The sequence below is a fragment of the Megascapheus bottae genome, chromosome 6 (assembly GCF_031878675.1).
Source record: "Megascapheus bottae isolate mThoBot1 chromosome 6, mThoBot2.hap1, whole genome shotgun sequence".
Lineage (NCBI taxonomy): Eukaryota > Metazoa > Chordata > Mammalia > Rodentia > Geomyidae > Megascapheus > Megascapheus bottae.
Genome location: NC_143514.1, coordinates 21,741,182 through 21,756,311, shown reverse-complemented (window position 1 = coordinate 21,756,311; position 15,130 = coordinate 21,741,182). Strand labels below are relative to the sequence as shown.

Genomic DNA, 15,130 nt, shown 5'->3' with positions numbered 1-15,130 from the left:
AAACCAAAAAATAAAAAAATTAAGCAATCTGAGTAACATGTCCTCTTGTCTCAAAAATATGTATGCTGGGTGCCAGTGGCTCATGCCAATCTTATCTACTCAGGAGGCTGAAAAGAAAAAAAAAAAAACAAACACAACTTCAAAGCTTATTTTACCTGATATTATGAAACTGTTTAGAAACATTTTTGCTTAAAGTAAATGGATCTCAAACCTGTAATTCCAGCACTTAAGAGGATGAGACAAGTGGATAGACTTCAAGGCCAGACTTAGCTAGCAAAGCCCTGTTCCCTAACAAATATTTTATCCCAGGACTTTCACTGTAATCCATCTGAATCATAACTATTTGCTTAAGAACACTTCATTATAATTTATATAGGATGTTTTAGGATAAGTTCATACAAGATGTCTGTGTTTTTCCTCAATCTTTTAACATTTATGAGAATTTTCAAGTAAGAAAAAAGTGATATTAAAGTGTTCAGTAGCTCTGTGTTTGTGTATACTGAAATGTAAGCATAAGTCCTTACATGTTGGGACAAGTTCTGCCCTTAAGCTACATTCTCAGACAGCCTTGTTCAGTGGCTTTTTAAGTGGCTGGATACTTTTCTCAGTGTTTCAATGTGGCAGGTAATATAATTTGATAAATCAAATTATTCTGTACAGAGGACTTCTGAAGCATAAAGTCTCTGGTCTCTAGATCTTACAGAACAGTCAGTGGTGTGCACTTTGTAAAGCTAAGAAACAGAAGACAATTTTTGTACTCTAACAAAGTTGGAGAATATTCTAATTTCTACAGGCACTAAAATTCTGCATTTCTTGAGAAGTCTGACAGATTATTTTAAAAAGGCCAGAGGGTGCTGGTGGCTCATGCCTGTTAAGCATGCCTAGCTACGCAGATCCAGCTTTCTGAGCAAGAAAGTCTGAGACATTCATCTCAAATTAACCACTGAAACGCCGGAAGTAGAGCTGCGGCTTAAGTGGTTGAACATAGCCTTTTGTAAAACAGCTAAGGGGCAGCGCCCTGGTCCTGAGTTCAAGCCCTAGGACTGACACCAAAGGGGAGAAAAGATGTATGTAGTCATCGTTCAAAAAAAAGTTATTTCATTTGCAAAATACATTTTAAATGCTTGCTTCCCCCCCCAGACTTGAGTATGTCGACTAGTTTTATGTCCTAGAAAAGCTTTCCTGAAGTTTAAAAAGAAATCTACTGATTATTCTTATTTGCTGACATGAACCCAGAAACTACTTTCAAAAAAAAAAAAAAGAGTATGGCTAAGCGAGTTCAAAAAGATGAAATCTCTTAGGAGCTCTGTGTATACACAAACAAAATCAAAGGCGCATCTGGCAAGGCAGAAGTGGGGGGGGGGTCAAACTCTGAGGCAAATAACCCGAGCCTCACCACATTTATTAACCGGCCCACTAGTCCAACCGACCCCCGAGAACAGCAGCGAAGGGGACCCAACAGTCTCCATCCAGGAGTCGTGACAGCACTATCACTTCCTGGGGAAGGAGGAGCAAAGGGAAGTTAGGAGGCCAACCCTGACCAGGAAGTGACTCGCCCTAAGCTAGCCCCAATCGTCGCTAAACTCGGGGGCGGGGAGGAGGGGGGGAGCAGGCTGAGCCCCAACAGCCGAAGGCGGCAAAATGACTGCGGCTCCACCATCCCTCCTTCCCAAGATGACAAGAAACACAAGCCCCGCGGTCACGACCAGGGAAAAGTCTTCCCTGCTCTGGCAAGGAAGTCACTAGGCTGTGCCTCCGGTCCGGGAGGAAGAGGAGAGTTGAGGCGTGGGGAACTGGGGCCACCCTGAGGCGGAGGAGAAGCTCCCCTCAAGAGGGAAGCGTCCCGACTGCAAACAGCGTGTGCTAGCAGAGGCAAAGGGCCTCCTTTTCCCGGGGGTCCCGGCCAGGCTTCCCACTGCGGTGAGGCCGGACCCCTGTCCTGGGTCGGGGGAGGAGGTAAGAGAGAGAGGCGGACCCCTTACCTTCTCCTCATCCGACACCCGATCCTCGAAGTCGGCCATCTTGGGCTGCTCTGGCCCAGCCCGGTCGCGGGCGCAAGGCATGCTGGGAAGGAGGCTGAGTGATGGAATCACCGCGGGAGGACGGGGAGGAGAGGCGGGGGAGGGGAAGCGAGGGAGGAAGGGGCGGGAGGGGGGGGGGATCGGAAAGACTCTCCCGGAAACGCCGGAGCGTGCGGGCGGTCCGGAGCGTCCGCGCCCCTGGGCTTTGCCTTCCGGGGCTTCCAGGATTCTCTTTCTCAGGGCTCCCCTTTCTCAGTCATTTCCCCTTTTTCCTCTGGCCGCGCGTTTCGAACGCTGCTGGTGCCTTAGCAGCGGTCATCTCCATGGCAGCCGAACCCTAAGCAGTAAGAGCTGCCCGGGCCCCTGGAACGGCTTTTCTAAGCCTGGGAATAGGGTGAAAAACGTCCTTCGCCTCGTCATATCGTGGTCCATTTCCTTCACCATAGGTGCATCTTTCAGACCCCCTTCCCCACCCCGGCAAAGCTGTATCGAGCCGGACACCTAGGTCTTCTCGGCTCGGTTCCCAAGACTGGGCTTTGAACTTGAGGCCAACTTCGGGTCCGCCACTATCCCAGCATTCCCGACTCCCCGTTTCCGGCCCCTCTTGTCCCCCCTCCCCTCTCAGCTACCGGCGCCTGCGGCGGCGGCAAGATGGCGGACGGCGACGGCTTTGGTGAAGCCGCGGCGGCTGCTGCCTTCTTCCCGGCATCTATCCACGGCCTGGGCCCGCCGCTGGGCTGGAAAGAGCGGCTGCGGGCCGGGCTGGCGGGATCTGGGGGCTTTTTGTGGTTCGTGGCGGGGCTGGGGCTGCTTTACGCTCTGAGGGTCCCGTTGAGGCTGTGTGACCACTTGACAGCGGGTGAGAGAGAGGCCCAGACCTCCCGGGGGGGGGGGACGGGGCGCGGGGTCGGGGGGAGGCCCAGGAGAGGTGTTGGGGAACCCAGAGCTCCTCAAGGGGCAGGCAGGCACTGGCGTCCTGCAGGGCTTTGATGAAGGAGTTGACGGTGCCCGGTCCGGTGGGTTATTTTTCTCTTGGGCCGCGGCACCCGCAGCTGATTGTCAAATCTGAACCGCTGCTGTTTACCGGCTCCTCCCTAAAGGTTTGAAGATCCGCCCTCTCCTCCCTTCCTTTAACCGGGCGGGGGGCCGGGGGAGGGAGCGGAGAGCCACCTGACCAGCTACCGGCTTCAGGTAGGGGCGGAGGGGGGCAACAAAGGATAGTGTTCTCAGACTTAAACACGGAATTTATAATCTTAACCATTTGTGGGGATCCTTTGAAAATCCGACTGCTGCCCAGCTTAGACCATCCACACCCAGACAACAAAGATGAACACATGTGTAATGCGGTGATCTCCAGAGAAAACATTAGGAAACAATAGTCGATTGTTCCGCTTTGAAAAAAAAAATACCTGGGAAAAGTTAATTGAAAAAAAAATTTTTTCGTGATATTATCTGTTCTCTTAGGCTTTGTCTTGAGGAATAAAATAGATCAGGAAAGAGAAAGAGAGAAGCACAGTGTGTTTTATTCTTTCAACATTTGTGGAGCACTTGTCATATAGTAAAGACTTGTAATAAGTGTTGAGCACAGTGGATTCTGCAAGTACATTTTTTTTTCTTTTTAGCTGCAGACAGGATACAGTGTATGAGATCATTTAGTTGTAGACAGGATGCAGTGTATGAGATCAGGGCCTCTTACAATGTTATGTTAAAGTATTTTATTCATACTCCAAGCAGCAAACTTAAAACAAGATGCAAATGTTTCTGTTAAGTCATGGCTTTGTCAGTACAGTACTTAATTTTTTCTTTAGAGAGAAAGACAATTTTCTATACCACGAAATACATTGACACACTGAGATAATGGTCTGAAATATTTTTTAGAACATAGGTACATATAAATTCAGATTTAGAGCTAATCCGTATGTATTCATACATGTAGCCACTAATACATAATAGACACATATACATTCAGATAAAGAGCTAATTTCATATGCATGGCAGGTGAATAAAGTGTTTAGCTTATATGCTTACTGAAATGTTCATCGGGTTTAACGTTTATTCTTATTTAGGTAATTTTGAGATAGAACCTCACTGTGTAGCTCAAATTGGACTTCACCTTAAAAACCGTCCTTACTTAGCCTTCCTAAGTACTGGGATTGTAGGAATGCACAACCACACTCAGCAAATTTATTTATTTTTCTACTCAAGCTTACTGGATGCACCATTTAAATGAGAGTAGCTGACTATTTCTTTCCTTTTTTTTTTTTGTCAGTTGTAAGGCTTGAACTCAGGGCCTGAGCACAGCCCTTGGACTTTCTTAAGGCTACAACTCTACTTTTGAGCCACAGCACCACTTCCAGCTTTTTTTTTTTTTTTTTCTCCTAAGTATGTGGTGCGGAGGAATAGAATCCCGGTATTTGTGCGTGCTAGGCAAGCACTCTACCACTAGGCCAAACTCCTGGCCCTCGCTGACTATTTCATATGTACACTGGCGCTACTGGGGTTTGAAATCAGGGCTTCACACTCACTAGACAGATGATCTAACACTTAAACCCCCTCCTCTACTGCTTTTTTGCTTTACGTATTTTTCAGATGTGTTCTTGTGCTTTTATGCCTAGGCTGGCCTTGATCTTTCTACTTATGCCTTTTTGTAGCTACGGTTGTGTGAGCTACCATATCTGGCCTCATTTGTGGGGGGGGGGGGACTGAGATTTGAACTCAGGGCTTTGTTCTTGCTAGTTAGGTGTTTGACTGCTTGAGACACATTCCTGGCAAATAATTTTCTTTTTTCTCTCTCTGAAACATTTTTCTCTTTGAAACATTTGAGAAAAGCAACATTTTATTTTTGTTGTGTTATATCATTCTTTACAACTACTCTGAGAAATATATTATTCTGGCACTCCTTTTTTAAAATGTTTTTTACATCAGAAAATGGTGAGATTAAGTCTTTTGCTTCCAATTAAAGACAGACCAGTTTTTGTTTGTGGGTCATGGAGTTTGAACTTGGCTTGGACATTGTCCCTGAGTTCTTCTGCTCAAGGCTACCACCCTACCCTTGAGTTACAACCTCACTTCCTGTTTTCTAGAGGTTAATTGGAGATAAGAGTCTTAGGTCCATTTGTGCCCAGGCTGGCTTTGAACCTTGATCCTCACATCTCACCCTCCTGAGTAGCTAGGATTACAGGCATGAGCCACTGCGCCCAACTCAGAACTGTTTTAAAAGTATTCATGAGACAATTATTTGAAGTGAGGAATGTGATGATATAGGATTCACAAAGTCAGATGCAGGGCTCTGTACCTTTTCTCATGGAGCTGTTTTGCCTTTTAGGCTGATTTACCAAATACACTATTTACTTCCCTCAGATTTGAAATAATAGTTTGTATCTCACCAAAGTAATTACAGAGTGATCTTAAGCTGCTTTTGTAAAAGTATGCTTGCTTAACCTCTTTGTAGAGTAATTTGTGACTTACAAGTTCTTTAATTTCTTCTATCTACTTATTTATTTATTGCCAGTTCTGGGCTTAGGCTCAAGGCCTGGACACTGCCCTTAGGCTTTCTCAAGGCTAGAACTCTTCCACTTGAGCCACAGCACCACTTCTGGCTTTTTCATACATATGTGGTACCAAGGAATTGAACCTGGCTCTTCGTAAATGCTAGGCAAGCTCACTACCACTAGGCCAAACTCCCAGCCCCTTAAACTTTATTTTGAAGAGCAAGCTAAATTATCCTATTCTGGCTTTTTTCCCCCTTGCTGGAGATTGAACCGAGGGCTTTGCACATGCTAAGCCTTATTTTGATTGGTATTTGTGTGTGTTTGTCCTGGCACTTGATATTGGAGCCTAGACACCATCACTGAGCATTTTTGCTCAAGGCTAGTACTCCACTACTTGAGTTAAAGCTGAACTTCTTTTAGGTGATAAATTGGAGATAAGAGTCTCTACAACTTTCCTGCCTTGGCTGGCTTTGAATTGCAATCCTCAGATCTTAGACTCCTGTTAGTAGCCATATTTAATTATAGGAATGTTTTTGTTCTGTTTTCTAGTGTCATGTCACTGGGGTTTGAATTCTGAGCCTTACACTACCACTGGAGCCACTTTCCTAGCCCGTGGATAGATATATGCTGTAATGGACTTTCAGAGTAACCTTTCTAAAAATTTAAAACTCTTCAAGTGCATTTTATACTAGATATTAATATAAACAGTTCCTAATTCAGGAGTTTCAATTTTCAAACTTAGAACGTTAAAATGGTGTAAAAGACATATGCATTTTATAGAAATTTTGAGTTTGTCTTTTCCTAGCTTAGCAATATAATCTCTCCAATGCTGAATAGTAGGAATGAGCTGCTCTGTTCCATTAGGCACAGGATCTAGAGTCAGGAAACAATATTCTGCAGTGTGCTATATTTGCTAAGCTATTATATTTGGAAGAGTAGAGGTATCACATGCATTTTTTTTTTGCCAGTCCTAGGGCTTGAACTCAGAGCCTGAGCACTGTCCTTGGGCTTTCTCAAGGCTAGCACTCTTATCACTTGAGCCACAGCACCGCGTCTAGCGTTTTCTGTGTATATGGTACCAAGGAATCAAACCCTGGGCTTTGTGCATGCTAAGCAAGTATTTTACCACTAGACCACGCTCCCAGCTCCTCACATGCATTTCTTATATTCTTTCAGCTTAAATCTTTCTGAGTTTATTAGAATATGATTTCATCATAAAGTCAAGGACTACCTGTTCTATTTGTGTCATTGCATTAAAAATATCTATGTAATTGTAAATGCAGTACTTTTAACTCTGCTGTTTTCTCTTTTAACAGTGACAGGATTTTTAAATTCATTGACACCCAAATTCTATGTGGCACTTACAGGAACATCTTCTTTGATATCAGGACTAATATTTGTAAGTAGTTTCTATTTCTCCATATTTTGGCATTTTTCTAAAGATCTTTTATATATTTATAGTAATTTTAAGTACATATATATCAGTATTTCCAAAATACATTTTGCATTTGAAAAAAGTTACTTGGTCAAAGAAGTTTAAAACACAATCTCTACTTGTACAGATTGACAGTGATAGTCACATATATACTAGATGTATATTATATGTACATACATATATCACATATAATATACATATATGATATGTAACTTTTTGTATACAAAAGTCAGGGATGGACTGGGGTGTATTACAAACTTAATCCCTGAAATACCTATGTTAATAACAACAACAAAAAGAGTAGAACAGTATACAAGTTAAATTTCTCATTTACTTTAGGACTGGGTGATCTGGGAGGTACATGTCTTTCCTGAAAAAGACTAAAACATTGGGCAGAATAAAATGTCTGAAATTCAGCCTATAATTTTTTTAAGCCTCCATTTCTCAAATGTAATGGGAATATAATATCCCTTTCATAGAATATGGGAACTTAATGAAATGATATAACTACAGTCTTGTAACATGGTAAGTGCTTCAGTGAAGAATGAGAATTTTGGAGATTGTTACTCTGAGAAATCCCACAATAGATGACCTGTGTTAACTATAATTCAGCTTTTCTGTCAATATATTATTTTAATATTAAAATTTTATGTAATCCTTACTAACATCCCTAGGATCTACTATTTCCCATTTTCCACTTTGGGAAAATTCTACTATAGATAAGAAAAATCTAAAGGTTATGCCACCCATGGCCACTGGATTTTTCTGTTGTTTTTGTTTTGTTTTGTTTTTTTCATCTGTAGGTGGTGCTCTACAGCTTTGGTAGAAAAAGAATTATTAGTAGTGTTAGATTTTTTTTTCTTTCAGACAGTTTTACTTTTTAGCCTAGAATGGCTTTGAAGTAAGGATTTTTCTCATGTGTGCCTCTTAAGTACTGAGTTTACAGGCATGAGCCTCCATGCCTAACCCTAGATATCTTTTTTTTTTCTCTGTTTTTTTTTCATATTTTTTATTGTAATTAATAGAAGGGTTACATTATATTCACAAACATTGATACCCTTTCATGTCTTGGTCCCCATTTCCTCTCCCCCCCCCATCCCTCATCCCTAGATGTCTTTTTAAAATAGAGACGAACAGTAATTATTTGAAGAAAGCGAGATGCTAAACCAAACAAACAAAAAAAAGGAATTTTCCTCTTGTTAAAAATTTTTTTTTAAATTTTGGAAGAATTCAGGATAAAAAGTACATGATCTTTTACGTTTTCCTCTTCCTTTTTGTAGTTGGTTTGTTTATTTTTTTGTCAGTGGTGTGGCTTGACTACCACCCAGTTCAGGGACTGGATGCTGTTCCTTAGCTCTTTTATTCAAGGCTAGTGCTCTACCACATTGAGCCACAGCTCCACTTTCAGTGTTTGAATGGTTAATTGGAGGTAAGAGTCTCATGGGGGAGTTTCTTCCTGGGCTGGCTTGGAACCACCTACACTTCATATAGTGAAGAGCAGGTTATTATTACCCTTGTGATTTTTTTTTTTTGCCAGTCCTGAGAATTGAACTCAGGGCACTGTCCCTGAGCTTCTTTTGCACAAGGCTACCCTCTACCACTTGAGCTACAGTTTATGTGATACTGAGAAATCAAACCCAGGGCTTCATGCATGCTAGATGAGCATTCTACCACTAAGCCATATTCCCAGCCCTTTAACCAGTTTTATTTTATTTTACTTATTTATTGTCAGTCGTGGGGCTTGAACTCTGGACCTGGGCGCTGACCCTGTACTCTTTAGCTCAAGGCTACCACTCTACTCCTTGAGCCACAGTACCACTACCAGTTTTCTGGCAGTTAATTGGCACATATGTAGAGGGTTTAGTTCTGTTATTTACTGAAGCCCAAATAACATCCCTAAATATTTGAAAACTGAGGTGTAATATGCTCTGTAATCATTTAAAAATTATTGCTAGGCACTGATGGCTCATACTTGTCATCCTGGCTACTTAGGACTGCAGTTCAAAGCTAGCCCAGGGAATTTTCTTGGAGTCCTAAGGAATAGTGATAATTATTTTAAGTGAAATTACAACAAAAGTATCTTGTAGACACATATAACACAATTTTATATCCTGTTCTATGGAGTCAGAAAAAGTCCTCTGAGAAAGTAGTATAAACTGAAGTGAAAAGAAGTCAGGCAGTTGGAGTATCCAGTATTAAAATTCTTTTGGTTCCTCTTTTTGTAAGTGATAAACTATAGAAATGCATTGGAGAGAAAAGTCTTAAGGACTTTGCTGATTTTCAATTCTGAAACCAACTTGTGTCAGCCTCCATTAATAATATTAACAAATATTAAAGTAGTACTTTTTGCTTTAAAAAGTATTTTCTAATAATTCTTGTTAAGGGCATTTGCTAGATAAAAACACCAGCCTGCGGAGCCGGGAGTTTGGCCTAGTGGTAGAGTGCTTGCCTAGCATGCACAAAGACAAGGGTTCAATTCCTTGGTACCACATACATAGAAAAAAGCTGGAAGTGGTGCTGTGGCTCAAGTGGCAGAGCTCTAGTATTGAGAAAGTCCAAGGACAGTGCTCAGGACCTGAGTTCAAGGCTCACAACTGGCCAAAAAAAAAAAAAAAAAACCCAAAAAACAAAAAAAATCCAAAACACCAGCCTGGTGCTGATGGCTCATACCTGTAATTCTAGGAGGAGACAAAGATCAGTGCTAGCCCAGACAAAAAAAATCCGTGAAATACTTATCTCTAATTACGCCCCCCCAAAAAAAGCCAGAAGTGAAGCTGTGGTAGAACACTAATATAAGGGTTACAATTCCATAAATCAGGTTATGAGTACAATGGTTTTTGATCAATGTCACTCCTTCCTTCATTCTCCCCCATTTTCCCCTCCTGTCCCTGCCCACAGTTTACATATTGACATTTATATCTAAAACATGTTATTCTTTGTTTCATTCCAGGTATAAATGTCGGGTAAATGTGTCAAAATTTCATGGCAATAGTATAAGAAGGGATTTTTTTTTTACAAGCCATGTTTTTTGCTTTTTGTTTTTAGCAAGGAGGAAAGAGAATTATTTGAAGTATTCAATTTAGCAAAGGAGTTCAGAGTGACATTTCCACACATGTGTACAATAAATTCAAATCAAACTCACCTCTTCTAGCACTCTTCCTAACCTTACTCCCCTTTTGGAACAATTTCAACATAGCCAATTAAGTGGAATAACTTGATAGAATGTTTTAATTTGAGCTCATAATTTCTAGTAAAATATATTTTATCTTTTTCATAGATCTTTGAGTGGTGGTACTTCCATAAACATGGCACGTCTTTTATTGAGCAAGTATCAATAAGCCATTTGCGACCACTGATGGGAGGCACAGAAAGCAGCATTTCAGAGCCAGGTGCCCCTTCCAGCAACAGAGAAGGTGAAACCAGCAGACAGAATTTCTCAGGTGACTGCAGTTTCCAATGTGTATTTCGAGTTGTGTAAAGATTGAGTTTGGCTGTGGATGACAGAAAACCCTGAACAGAGTTTGTATGTTTGTGTACTTTCTCTCTCATTTGAATGTTGGAACCTAATTATCAATCTCATTATTTTAGGGTCTTTGGGAGTTAATAAGATTATAAAATTATTTTAGGACCTTTGGGAACTGATCAGATTATAAGAGTGAAATCCTCATGAATGACCTTAGTGACTTTATAAAAATGACTCCAGAAAACTGTTTACATCTTGCACTCTGTAGGAATATACCAGGAGGTTGCCATCTGTAAACCAAAAAGAAGTCCTCAGTATCGCCTTAAGCCTCCACTATATAAGATATAAGCAATTTCTGCAATTTAGTTATTATAACATTCCAAATAGACTAAAACACAGCAAGAACTTTATTATTCTTGTTAATATAATCTATACTGGTGTGGAGAGCGCTGATCATCAGAGATACGTACCCCTTCTATTTTATTAGCTTGCCATTTCACAACACAGTTTTAATCTTATAATCTAATATACTTTCTCTAGTGTTAGCTATCTTATCTATTTTCTATTCAGCAGGAAAAAGAGAAGGCCAGGATATTCCTTCACCTGTTTCTACCCCTTAACATGCAACAGGACACTTCCAGATATTATTGCATACTATTTCAGTTTAACCTATTACTGGTTATACATTTGTCATATACCTGCTACTATGCCATAAGGGAGATTAGAAATCAAAATATTTCCCTCAGTGCATATATACACAGTAAATAATCCAAGGGTATTTTTTCTGATAAAAAGAAATTGGAGTAGGAAAAAAGATTGAGATTTCACCAGATTCAATCTTTATTTTCAGTATGTTTCCTTATTAAATAAATATCCAGTATTAAAAAACAAATGTTAATAATAATATATATTAGAAAAGTAAATTATTTAAATTAAATTTTTAAATAAATTTTTAAATAAAATAATTATTTTTAAGTAATTGAAATATGTATTATATCTATAATTTATATTATACTTTTAGATTATTGTTCCCTTTTTTGCCAGTCCTGGGGCTTGAACTCTGGGCCTGAGCACTGTTCTTGGGTCTTTCTTGAGGTTAGCTCTCTACCACTTGAGCCACCACCCCACTTCTGGCCTTTTTCTGTGTATATGGTACTGAGGAATCGAACCCAGGGCTTCCTGCATGCTAGGCAAGTACTCTGCCACTAAGCCGCACTCCCAGCTCTGTTCCCTTTATTTTCTATATGCAAAAATGCTACCATAATAGGGCTGGGGATGTGGCTCAGCCGTAAGTAGCGTGTTTGAGGCTCTGGTTGGGACCTAAGCACCCCTCCCCCAAACGCAGTAATGATACAAATGAATTCTTTCCATAGGATTCCCATAATTTCTCGTTTGCTCAATGAACACAACTGCTAGAATTAGGTTAATTTAGTATAAAAAGAATGTTGGAGTTCAACTGTTAATACTGTTTTTGATGTTTTCAGGTAAAGTTCCTGAGGAATTACTGTTTAATCAGAGACCTCTGAAGCATGACTAGGATGAGTGGAAATAGGGTTATTATGAGAGAGTGCAAAAGTGAATAATATTTTTCTTTTCTCTCTTCTCTCCTTCTCTACACCCCTCTCTGTACTGGGAACTGAACTCAAGGCCTTGTATTTTAGGCAAGCACTCTTACCACTATAAGTCTGTACACAGCTTTTGTTTATCAAGTTCTGTTTTAATTTTTTTCTGTGTATATATTTTTTTATTAAAGAATTTATTAACATTGATTTTTACATCATATTTCAAATGACATGTTTAACAAACAAGTATTCAAGAAGGGAATCTCTATATACAGTCACTGGCACTTAGTTCTTAGAACATAATCAAAATTAGGCTAAGGGTTTGTATATCATAGATATTAATCTATGTAATAAAACATTATGTCTATAGTCATAGATTTTTATGTCTATGTAGTTGTGTTTATATTTCCAGTACCATGTCCATAGCATTGGGTATGCAAACATTGAGTCCTCGCTCTTGTACTGTTTGGATCTAATAGCCACATATTAAGGATACCATGTGCCTTTTGTTCCTTTGGTCTTGACTTGTCTCACTCAACATGATTCGCTCTAGATTCATCTACTTCCCTGCAAATGCCATTGTTTTATTTTGTCTGTTGGCTATGTAAAGTTCCATTGTGTATATATATATATATATATATATATATATATATATATATACATACACACACACACACCACATTTTCTGTATCCATTCATCTGCAGTAGGGCATCTGGATGGTTTCTATCGCCTGGCTATTGTGAATAGTGCAGAGATAAACATAGCTGAGCAGATGTCCTTATCATATCTTGGGTTATGATGTTCAGGGTAGATGCCCAGAAGTGGTATGTCGGGATCGTAGGGAAGGTCAATTTTCAATTCTTTAAGAAACCTCCACACTGCTTTCCAGAGTGGCTGAACTAGTTTACAATCCCACCAGCAGTGCAGTAGGGTTCCCTTTTCTCTACAACCCCACCAGCATCTGTCATTTCTGAGTTCAAAATCTTGGCCATTCTTGTTAGGGTAAAGTGGTATCTTAGGGTTGTTTTTATTTGCATTTCCTTTATGACCATGGAAGATGAACATTTTATCATATGCTTTTCTGCCATTTTAATCTCTTTTTTTGATGTCTCTCTTGAGTTCCCTTGCCCATTTAGTGAATGGTTTGTTGGATTTGGGGGGGATTAGTTTCTTGAGTTCCCTGTAGATATTGGATATTAAACATTTTCCAGATGTATTATTGGTAAATATCTTTTACCAGTTGGCTGGCTGTCTCTCTGCTTTTGTGGCTATGCTTTTATCTGTGCAAAATCTTTTTATTTTTAGGTAGTCCCATTTATTAAGTCTCTCTCCAATCTGTTGTGACCCTGGGATTCTGTTCAGGAATCTTTTGCCTGTGCCTATGAGTTCTAGTGTCTCTCCTAGTCTTATCATGTAGCAGTTTCACAGTTTCCGGTCTGACATTGAGGTCTTTGATCCACTTTGAGTTAATGCTTGTGCATGGCAAAAGGCTAGGGTCAATTTTTAGTTTTCTGCATGTGGCTGCCCAGTTTTGTTAGCACCAATAATTGATTGGACTGTATTTGTTCCACTGTATATCTTTGGCTCCTTTGTCAAATACAAGTTGCCTATAGGTATGTGGTTCTATTTCTGGATCTTCTTTTCTGTTTCATTGATCTTTTGGTCTGTTTTTGTGCCAGTACCATGCTGTTTTTGTTATTATGGCTCTATAGTAGAGTTTGAAGTCTGGTAATATAATACCACCTGCATTGCTCTTTTTGCCTACAATTGTTTTGGCTATTCTGGGTCTTTTCTTGTTCCATATGAACCTTTGGATTGTATCTTCTATTTCAGTAAAGAATGTCTTTAGGATTTTGATTGAATTTGTATATTAATTTTGGCAGTATAGCCATTTTCACTATTTTGGTTCTCCCTAACCATGAGCATGGGATGTCTTTCCATTTCCTAGTGTCCTCTTTAATTTCTTTTGTCAGGTTTTTATAGTTTTCATTAAATAAATTCCTTTACATCTTTGGTTAAGTTAATTCTTAAGTAATTTATTCTCTTGGGGATTATTGAGAATGGGATCATTTTCTTGATTTGGCCTTCTATTTGTGTGTTGTTGGTATACAAGAAGGCTACTGACTTATGAAGGTTAATTTTGTATCCTGCCACTTTGTTAAAGTAGTTCATTAATTCTAGGAGTTTGGGAGTGGAGCTTATTGGGTCACTCAAGTAGAGGATTATGTCATCTGCTAATAGGGATAGTTTAATTTCTTCTTTCCCTATGTGGATCCCTTTGATGTCCTTTTCTTGCCTTATTGCTCTGGCTAAGGGTTCCAGCACTATATTGAAGAGAAGTGGAGAGAGTGGGCATCCCTGTCTAGTTCCTGATTTTAAGGTAAATGGTTCCAGTCTTTCACCATTTAGTATAATACTGGCTGTAGGTTTGTCATACATGGCTTTAATTATTTTAAGGAATGTACCTCTTATTCCTATTTTTTCTAGTGCTTTCAACATGAATGGATGTTGTATTTTGTCATATGCCTTCTCTGCATCCAGAGAAATTATCATATGATTTTTATCCTTAGCTCTTGATGTGATTCATTGATTGTGTATTCTTGTGTATTCATTGATTGATTTGCAAATGTTAAACCAGCCTTGCATCTATGGGATGAAACCTGTTTGATCGTAGTGTATAATTTTTTAAATTTGTTTCTGGATTCTGTTGGCTAGTATTTTATTGAGGAGTTTTGCGTCTGTGTTCATTAGAGAGATAGGTCGGCAGTTTTCTTTTTTTTGTTGGGTCTTTCCCTGGTTTGGGGATGAGAATAATATTAGCTTCATAAAATGAGTTTGATATTGCTCCTCCTGCTTCTGTGTATATATTTTTATGGCTTCTGATAGACTAAGGATAATATCTGAACTCTATAATATGGTACATAAGCTCTTCAGCAATTTTAAGTCTATCTTTTATCATTTAGTTTTCCATCTTATTTCTTCCATACCTACAAGCAACCTAAACATACTATGAAGTTTTATGATATTTCCTGCTTCCTATTTATTTTTTTTTTGATTGGATGTGGGGCTTAGACTCAGGACCTGGGTACTATCCCTGAGCTATTCAGATCAAGGCTAATGCTCTATCACTTTGAGTCACAGCGCCACTACCAGTTTT

The 15,130-nt window shown here is 39.7% G+C and overlaps 2 protein-coding genes across 6 annotated transcripts in view; one reads left to right on the top strand and one right to left on the bottom strand.

Moving 5' to 3' along the window:
• Positions 1–2,086, bottom strand: part of Capza1 (capping actin protein of muscle Z-line subunit alpha 1) — a 35,940-nt gene extending 33,854 nt beyond the window's left edge. The window contains exon 1 of the mRNA XM_090334440.1: positions 1,983–2,086. Coding sequence (XP_090190566.1) covers positions 1,983–2,063 — 81 coding nt within the window. The 5' untranslated portion in view covers positions 2,064–2,086. The remainder of the gene's footprint in view (positions 1–1,982) is intronic.
• Positions 2,087–2,503: 417 nt separating this feature from the next.
• Positions 2,504–15,130, top strand: part of St7l (suppression of tumorigenicity 7 like) — a 131,741-nt gene continuing 119,114 nt past the window's right edge. For 3 of the 5 annotated variants that reach the window (XM_090334439.1, XM_090334436.1, XM_090334438.1), the window contains exons 1-3: positions 2,505–2,880; positions 6,829–6,911; positions 10,225–10,387. In XM_090334439.1, coding sequence (XP_090190565.1) covers positions 2,673–2,880; positions 6,829–6,911; positions 10,225–10,387 — 454 coding nt within the window. In that variant the 5' untranslated portion in view covers positions 2,505–2,672. Of the gene's footprint in view, positions 2,881–6,828; positions 6,912–10,224; positions 10,388–15,130 lie in introns of all 5 variants that reach the window. The other 2 variants (XM_090334435.1, XM_090334437.1) reach the window with 2 other exon arrangements.